This window comes from Mizuhopecten yessoensis, unplaced genomic scaffold, assembly GCF_002113885.1.
Source record: "Mizuhopecten yessoensis strain PY_sf001 unplaced genomic scaffold, ASM211388v2 scaffold10703, whole genome shotgun sequence".
Lineage (NCBI taxonomy): Eukaryota > Metazoa > Mollusca > Bivalvia > Pectinida > Pectinidae > Mizuhopecten > Mizuhopecten yessoensis.
This window is the reverse complement of record NW_018408679.1, coordinates 686,151-696,017: the sequence shown is the minus strand read 5'-3', so window position 1 is coordinate 696,017 and position 9,867 is coordinate 686,151. Positions and strand designations below refer to the sequence as shown.

Sequence of the window (9,867 nt, the reverse complement as noted above, 5' to 3'; positions counted from 1 at the left end):
TTCTTCAGAAGAAGTTGTTTGAAGTTTTTGACATATTTGACCCCTGTGACCTTGAAAACAGGTCAAGGTCATTTTCGTTCTCAAACTTTGTAGGGCTCCTACCAACGAAGCTTTCAGCCAAATATCATGACTCTAGGCCTGTCTGTTCTTCAGAAGAAGTTGTTTAAAGGAAAAGTTGACGGACAAGGACGGACGACGGACGATGGTGATTATAATGTTAAATTGTTGTTACCCTTCACCCTAGCAAATGACAAGTAACTTTTAAAAAAGAAATGTTTAGTGCATGTATAGATTTTTTTTTTACTTTTTCAGACATTCATGACCAAGTCAATCTGAGGATTTCTCTCTCATTTGTATGCTTTAACTTATAAATTTTCATTTGAATCCTGTAAATTTTGACTTGGTATCAGTGCAATCATATACCTAAATTACTTTAGGTCTCTGGTACAATGCAAACTGCCATTGTCTAAACATGCATAAAATTGATACCTGGTTCTTCTGTTCCCATTTCTAAACAAAGAACAATTAACATCTAATTATCAATATTTATTTAAACAAAACTGAATCATACATGCCAGATCTCACTGCGTGAGGCAAAATCTGACGGATTTTCACATCTGATAGAGTCTCACGGCGTGGGACATGAATTTATGGAAAGTCCTCAAAACTTCACTTTTTTTAATGACCGATCGGTGAACCATTTGACTCGAAGTTTTACGAGATTCCACAATGTTTCCAGGGATAAATCATGAGAGCTCCCGAGTAGCGGTCATGTGATTGGTCATGTGATCAAAGAGCTCTTCCGATAACTTCCGGACCATTTAGCTTGTTGAAATGGCCGGGTTGAAATTGTGAGTTTATTTCTGTGTCTTTTACAATAAGTAATCTATTTGATCAATATTGAGGCTCATGTCACAATCATTATATTGCTTAGTAGGAGCTGGCTTATGCTAAACAAACAGATCTGAGATCTGAACAGCAACCTACATAATTAATTTACTTCTTTCAAATTGAATACTCTTTTTTTCATTCGTGATCAGGAAATTAATTGACTTTGCTGGTTATGAAGCATGATTTAATAGTTAATTTCTAAAATTAAGAAATCTGAGTTACTTCAATACTGAACTCTTATATCGATGTCAACATAGCCAGTGTCTGTATAACACCCATCTCAGTGATGTTGGTGTAAAGACGTACCTGTAGGACCGTTTTGAAGAGTTTAGGTGTCTCTGTATCTCTAGAAGGTGTCCGGATGATTGGTTCTACTCCGACCTTGGAACTTCCCGTTGAACCAGGACTTTTACTTGATAGCTTTGCATTTTGTCTCAATAATTTCCTGGAAAAAGATTGATGGAAATGAAATGCAATCACCAGTATGATATTAACAGATTATCACACTATTTTCATGATTTGTTGTAAGAACAATATTTCCATCCTGATCATCATTGAAAGTGAGTGATTAGAAAATAATTTGAAAGAAAAATCCTATAATGCACTGTATGTATAACATCTATATACTATTATGTTACATACTGTGTAGGTCCCCTATCACCAAAAGACGACGGTATCTCATACAGCACCTTACAACAGTCTTGTGATGGCATCTTCGGGATCAACCATCATTTAAATGTAAACAAATGCAAGCTTCTGAGCAGAGTATTACTTCCTGCTGTCAAACTAGTGAGGGGGTAGGACTGGAAAGGTTTTGATTCTTGTCATTGGCTGCACTTCAAAACAGATACTGCTTTCTGCAAATTTTTGTGTGTGATTTTAATGGGAATATTTTGCATCATCCAGACTTTAAAACTCTACAGGTATTCTGGATGTCTTTTAAGCGTCAATACATACTTGGCCCGTTTTTTGAGAAGTTTGTGAGCCTCAGGATACTCTGCCATAGCGTCCTCAAACTCTGTTTGGCTGAGGATGAACAGGTTGGTGAACCCTTTACACCTAACGTCAGCGGTCCGGCGATTACCATCTGCTGCAATGGCAAGCAAACTGCAAAAAAAAAATACAACTAATTGTTCCAAATATTCAACTTTTCTTTTTTGCAATAACTCCAACTACCTCTATAAATGATTCTGCATAACAGGAATGTTTCACATCCTACTTTTAATAATTAACAAGTTAAACATTCTGAAATATGTCCGATACCTAATAACTTCATCATAGCATAAAATCAATATAATACATTGGACAATGCAGGAGTAAAACATTATAATTTACAGCATTTTCTATTTATTGCACTTTTTATTTATGCAAATGTATATGTATAGCATGGATTAAGAAACAATTCCAGCATGTGCCTAATAATGTTCCGGAGTATATGTCAATAACAGCACATCAATTGTGCTCATACTAATAGCTATTGTTGTCATTGAACAATAAATTATTCAATAAAAGCGAGTCTGTCTATTATATCCATACATCCCATACTAAGTCTATAAATACAACACTTAAACTTTTACCAACCTGATTTCCCCAAACACACAACCTTCTTTGAGTGTGGCCAGAACCGTAGCCCCATCAGGTCCTCCCACAACCTCCACATGACCTTGACTTACGATGTACATCTCCTTCCCTACCTCTCCCTAGACGAGATAAAACATGGTCATAAGCATACATCTCTCTAAAACAGCCAGCAAAACTTGTCCTAAGTGTAAACCTCTATCTTGACAAGACAACGGAACTATGTCATAAGTATACCTCCAATATCCCTGCCTATCACAAAAAAATAATGTCACTTGTGTACTTTGAAAAAAAACCACCAACAACATCATTTGCCATATTAATCTGTCAAAATGCATATGCTTGTTCATATACCCACTAATTTTTTCAGGGGTCTCGAATAAATTTGCTTGTTCATATACCCACTAATTTTTTCAGGGGTCTCGAATAAAAAAAAATTCATGTAATCATTATCCATGTATCAAGCCAATTCCCAACTTTGATCCCATTTTACATCTGGATTTTAACTTCCCTGTATCCTTCACCTCACTGGAGTAAAATAATTCAAATAGGGAAATGAGAAATCTAGGGCTGAAACAATATGTATACCTCTCGTTACAATAGATATTGTATTACAATGCTTAGGATAAGATATGTGTGACAATACACACATCTGTTTAAAAATGAACTTCATAATGGGAAGGATTTCATAGCTTTGTCCCAGTGTTAAAAAGTGAATACCATCAAAACATATACTTCTTTGATTTTCTTTGCTGAAGGATTCCAAAACAATAAGTTCATTTTAAATTTATTGACCATTTCAGTATTGTTAGTGATAACAAAATAACTTCATAAAATACACAAGAAAGTATCCTTATACGATACGATTCGATGAATTGTTTCAGCCCTAGATAAATTGATATCTTTCTAGGTAGGGAAAGACAGCACACACACACACACTTTAATTCTGAAAATGTTACCACTTCACAATAGAATCATGTTATCAAATGTGATCACTTCATGCAGCATAACAATACCACAGCAGAACAGCATCATCAGTTTTGGTACAAATGGGTAAAAGTCACTGCATGATTTTAACATGTTAACTTTCTTGATTAAAGAATTATTACAAAGATTTTAACGTTTGAGGAAAAAATAATTAACAATGACTATAAAATGACAGCAGGAAAACCTTGACCTTTTTGGATAAGATTTTCACTGTTTAAACCTTAACGTCACGCTACCACAATTGGTACAATTTTGACAGTTTTTCAGTGATATTCAAAAATTCAGATCTTGTATCTGGAATATTTCTCGATTCTTGACAAAGACTACCTATGGTGGTTCATTTTCAGAAAAAGTTTTAATTCTACGTTATTTGTTTTTGAAAATAGAACGCTAAACTCGCAGTGAGATTTCGTCCGTTTTTCTGTCCGTGATTAGTACCCCAATTGGTACACTATATCACAGGCTATGAAACTTGTTTTTATTTCTTCTAGTTGATGTGCCGATTGCAACAAAATATATTGCTTTTATAAATATCATACTGAACTACAATTGTATATATATACACTTTTATATTATCCAGTTATAAATAAGGACCAGAAATCAGCATTTAATTATACATTTAACCCCTTCAAAATCCTCCAAATTTTCGTCGACATACAACATTTCTACAGGTTTTTTGATATGTTTACTTTGAAGACATTGTGTATTCTTAAAATGTTCCTGAAAACAAAACTATTCGGTGGAAATGCTGATCAATATCTCCTTCGTTACACTGTCGAAGGAAAATGCTTGAATTTAATTTTAAAGTATTATTTGAACCATTTTCTGACCGTGTACCAACTTGAGTAGTGTACCAATTGTGGTAGCGTGACATTAGCAGAGCATTGGTTGAAATGGTACAAATGGTACTGAGGTTGAGATTCTCCTGTCCACATCCGAGTCATGATAGATTCCATTAATTTATAATATGTAAGTTAGAACGTCTAGTTACCTTATTCAATGCCTTAACATTCCTTAAATTATTAACCCATGAAATTTCATAATGAACTATTCTAACCTTTGAATTGGAAGAGTTTAAATGTGCTTTTTAAGGGTATATGAACTCTATCCCTTCTTCCACTTATATAATCCACCCCTGATGTGAGGTATAGATAAGGTTATTCAAACCCAAGGGATGAAATATTGAGCAGGAGACCCGAGGCTTTGCCGAGGGTCTTTTGCTCAATATTTTATCCCGAGGCTTTGAATAACCTTATCCTTACCTCAAATCAGGGATGGATTCTATTTCTTGCTTATTACCTAAAACCCGTAAAAACATCTGCTCTTGTCGTAAAGTTGTAAACTGACCGCACATTTCTCATTTGCATATGAAGCCCGGATGGCAATTGTTAGTGACGTCAATGACCCTGACTGACCCCAAATTGTCATAAAATGACGTCAAGAACAATAGCGTGACCCCAAAAGGTCACTTTAATTCCCCCACCAGTCTGCGCGTGTAAGCAATCTAGACCCGTGGGTCGGATAGAATTTTCCACCACGGCCGGAAATGCGGATATCTCGGTCTAGTATGCAAGAATACCATATCCAAGACTTTACCTAATGTTAAAACAAGTACGTGACAATGTTGAGAAGAAATGAGCTTGCATGACAGACTTGAACTTAAAACTTTGTGGTATACATATAAATGATGTGGAACTGGAGGCATACCTTTTTGCAGACATATTCCCCTGGTAGGAAGAGGATTGGTTTAAGTTTGAGGACAAGGTCAAACAGGAGGGTTTTATCACAGTCCTGGAACAAGGTCACCTTGGACAAAGTGTTGAAGTGGACGTGGATAGCAAGGTCAGTGCGCAGGTTCTTAGGTAGCCAGTCCATCAACTTCTTCTCATCTACAAGGAAACAATGTCAGTACAGTTAATCGTTGGTAAAGAATCATTTTGTATGTTTGTGGTGCCATTTGAGATTTTCCACTTTTACCACTGATAGAGAAAAGTGATCCTGACCGTTATCACTAACCTGATATTGATTTATGAATCAGGTTATCATGACATTGTATTGTTTCTGCTGCTACTGTTGGTGTAAGATCTAGGTTTTGACCCTGTGTTGTCTACCTGAGATTTTCTGCTGTTGCCATTGGTTTATGAACTAGGTCACAACCCTGTGCTGCTTACCTGAGATTTTCTGCTGTTGCCATTAATACAGGAATCATGTCCTGACCTTGTGTTGCCTACCTGAGATCTTCTGCTGTTGCCATTGGTACAGGAACCAGGTCCTGACCCTGTTTTACCTACCTGAGATCTTCTGCTGTTGCCATTGGTACAGGAACCAGGTCCTGACCTTGTGTTGCCTACCTGAGATCTTCTGCTGTTGCCATTAATACAGGAATCAGGTCCTGACCTTGTGTTGCCTACCTGAGATTTTCTGCTGTTGCCATTGGTACAGGAACCAGATCCTGACCTTGTGTTGCCTACCTGAGATCTTCTGCTGTTGCCATTGATACAGGAACCAGGTCCTGACCTTGCGTTACCTACCTGAGATCTTCTGCTGTTGCCATTGGTACAGGAACCAGGTCCTGACCCTGTTTTACCTACCTGAGATCGTCTGCTGTTGCCATTAATACAGGAATCAGGACCTGACCTTGTGTTGCCTTCCTGAGATTTTCTGGTGTTGCCATTCGTACCGGAACCAGGTCCTGACATTGTGTTACCTACCTGAGAGTTTCTGCTGTTGCCATCGGTACAGGAACCAGGGCCTGACCTTGCGTTAACTACCTGAGATCTTCTGATGTTGCCATTGGTACAGGAACCAGGTCCTGACCTTGTGTTACCTACCTGAGATTTTCTGCTGTTGCCATTCGTACAGGAACCAGGTCCTGACCTTGTGTTACCTACCAGAGACCTTCTGCTGTTGCCATTGGTACAGGAACCAGGTCCTGACCTTGTGTTACCTACCTGAGATCTTCTGCTGTTGCCATTGGTACAGGAACCAGGTCCTGACCTTGTGTTACCTACCTGAGATCTTCTGCTGTTGCCATTGGTACAGGAACCAGGTCCTGACCTTGTGTTACCTACCTGAGATCTTCTGCTGTTGCCATTGGTACAGGAACCAGGTCCTGACCTTGTGTTACCTACCTGAGATCTTCTGCTGTTGCCATTGGTACAGGAACCAGGTCCTGACCTTGTGTTACCTACCTGAGATCTTCTGCTGTTGCCATTGGTACAGGAACCAGGTCCTGACCTTGTGTTACCTACCTGAGATCTTCTGCTGTTGCCATTGGTACAGGAACCAGGTCCTGACCTTGTGTTACCTACCTGAGATCTTCTGCTGTTGCCATTGATACAGGAACCAGGTCCTGACCTTGTGTTGCCTACCTGAGATCTTCTGCTGTTGCCATTGGTACAGGAACCAGGTCCTGACCTTGCGTTGTGTGTCATTGGGACAGTTGAGATTCTTTACGTATCTAAGAGCGTCATCCATCATCTTGTCATATTGGGCCTTCACACGGCCCGCTGCATCCACAATGTCCCGTATCTGTACCAACACAATGTGTACACATTTTCAACAGTAAAAGAAAGCATTTCCACTACCAAAACTAATTAAGGTATTTACATCAATAGAGTGATGGCTGATTAATCCAATTTCACATTTCTTTTTGTGTCTGGTTCAGGTCTGTGTCACTTCATCTTTATTTTTTTTGGTTTAGAAAAACACAAAGAATTTATCATATGGCATACCTGTCTAATAAACTACCTGAGAAAATGATGACTTCAAAGACATGTCATGTGACTAACTTAATACCTGTATTGATTACATTTCACAGACATTTCATTTTTGTTATACTCCAACCAGAAAATATGTGTGAAATATAAACTTTGCAAATGTTGCCTTCTCAGTAGAGAGTTGTTAAAATAATGCCTATTTCAAGGATTGTGCAAAATTTAAACTATCGTATATTTGTTTCATAACCAAACCCACAAAATTTAAACACTGTGAAATTGTAGAATTATGTTGCTATACATTACTTACATATCATTAATGAATAAGGAAAGCAAGACAAATATATCACAAAGAACCAGTTAAAAGTCATGTGATTTACTTAACCAATGAAAAGACAAAGACCCTCAAGTCTCAGTAAACTGTCATATGAATTACCTGACCAATGAAAAGATCAAAGACACTTACCTGACCAATGAGAAGATCAAAGACACTTACCTGACCAATGAGAAGATCAAAGACACTTACCTGACCAATGAGAAGATCAAAGACATTTACCTGACCAATGAGAAGATCAAAGACACTTACCTGACCAATGAGAAGATCAAAGACACTTACCTGACCAATGAGAAGAGCAAAGACAAACACCCCTGAGACCCAGTATATAGTCATGAAGATGTACTCCAGTGTGTTGGTAGGGATAGGGTTGTTTCCAATGGAGGTGGCAGTCTTCGTTGCCAGGTAAAAACAGCGGATGTACCTAAAAGTATTTATATGTAAGCATTAAAAACATCAAATGATACATTTATATAGAGATATGTTATTTCAATTTGTAATGTAAGTTTTTAGTAGTCAAAAGAACTCTACCAAAATTCATAAAAGTAGTCAAACAGCTGTTCCAATAGTTATATACTGATTTAGTTTATATTTTGTATTAACTTCTTTGTCATACCTTGATAAAAAAAAAGGTTGGAGCCTATGCTCACATACACTGACACAATATAATACTTACGCTATACCTTCTCCGTTATAGACCCAGCGATTAGAGCCGATCCCCTCGTACACAGACACAGTGTGATACTTACACAGAACCTTCTCCGTTATAGACCCAGCGATTAGAGCCGATCCCCTCGTACACTGACACAGTGTGATACTTAAGCTTTACCTTCTGCGTTATAGACCCAGCGATTAGAGCCGATCCCCACATACACTGACACAATATAATACTTACGATATACCTTCTCCGTTATAGACCCAGCGATAAGAGCCGATCCCCTCATACACCGACACAGTATAATACTTACGCTATACCTTCTCCGTTATAGACCCAGCGGTTAAAGCCGATCCCCTACACTGACACAGTATGACACTTACGCTATAACTTCTCCGTTATAGACCCAGCGGTTAGAGTGATCCCCTCGTACACTGACACATTATGATACTTACGCTTTACCTTCTCTGTTATAGACCCAGTGGTTAGAGCCGATCCCCTCATCCACCGACACAGTATAATACTTACGCTGTACCTTCTCTGTTATAGACCCGGCGGTTAGAGCCGATCCCCTCATACCCTGACACAGTATGATACTTACCATATACCTTCTCCGTTATAGACCTAGCGGTTAGAGTGATCCCCTCCTACACCGACACAGTTTGATACTTAAACTATACCTTCTCCATTATAGACCCAGCGGTTAGAGCTGATCCCCTCATACACTGACACAGTGTGATACTTAAGCTTTACCTTCTGCGTTATAGACCCAGCGATTAGAGCCGATCCCCTCATACACCGACACAGGATAATACTTACGCTATACCTTCTATGTTATAGACCCAGCGGTTAGAGCCGGTCCCCTCATACACTGACACAGTATGGGACTTACCCTATGCCTTCTCCGTTATAGGCCCAGGGTTTAGGGCCGATCCCCTCGTACACCGAAACAGTATGATACTTACCCTATTCCTTCTCCGTTATAGACCCAGCGATAAGAGCCGATCCCCTCATACACTAACACAGTATAATACTTACCCTATACCTTCTACGTTATAGACCCAGCGGTTAGAGCAGATCCCCTCGTACACCGACACAGTATGATACTAGACCCAGCGGTTAGAGTGATCCCCGCATACACCGACACAGTATAATGCTTACGCTATACCTTCTCTGTTATAGACCCAGTGATTAGAGTGATCCCCTCATACACAGACACAGTATGATACTTACCCAATACCTTCTCCGTTATAGACCGAGCGGTTAGAGCCGATCCCCTAGTACACCGACACAGTATGATACTTACCCAATACCTTCTCCGTTATAGACCCACCGGATAGAGCCGATCCCCTCGTACACCGTCACAGTATGATACTTACGCTATAACTTCTCCGTTATAGACCCAGCGGTTAGAGTGATCCCCTCATACACCGACACAGTATAATACTTACGCTATACCTTCTCTGTTATAGACCCAGCGGTTAGAGTGATCCCCTCGTACACCGACACAGTATGATACTTACCCTATTCCTTCTCCGTTATAGACCCAGCGGTTAGAGTGATCCCCTCGTACACTGACACAGTATGATACTTACGCTATACCTTCTCCGTTATATACCCAGCGGTTAGAGCCAATCCCCTCGTACACAGACACAGTATGATACTTACGCTATACCTTCTCTGTTATAGACCCAGTGATTAGAGTG

At 39.2% G+C, this 9,867-nt stretch overlaps 1 protein-coding gene across 4 annotated transcripts in view; it reads right to left on the bottom strand.

Moving 5' to 3' along the window:
• LOC110461901 overlaps positions 1–9,867 on the bottom strand; it is a 112,146-nt gene that overhangs the window by 8,683 nt on the left and 93,596 nt on the right. For 3 of the 4 annotated variants that reach the window (XM_021515629.1, XM_021515630.1, XM_021515631.1), the window contains 8 exons: positions 9,830–9,836; positions 7,789–7,930; positions 6,828–6,987; positions 5,164–5,345; positions 2,473–2,591; positions 1,849–1,998; positions 1,198–1,336; positions 490–510 (listed from right to left, as the gene is read on the bottom strand). In XM_021515629.1, the coding sequence (XP_021371304.1) occupies positions 490–510; positions 1,198–1,336; positions 1,849–1,998; positions 2,473–2,591; positions 5,164–5,345; positions 6,828–6,987; positions 7,789–7,930; positions 9,830–9,836 (920 nt within the window). The remainder of the gene's footprint in view (positions 1–489; positions 511–1,197; positions 1,337–1,848; positions 1,999–2,472; positions 2,592–5,163; positions 5,346–6,827; positions 6,988–7,788; positions 7,931–9,829; positions 9,837–9,867) is intronic. The other variant, XM_021515632.1, reaches the window with a different exon arrangement.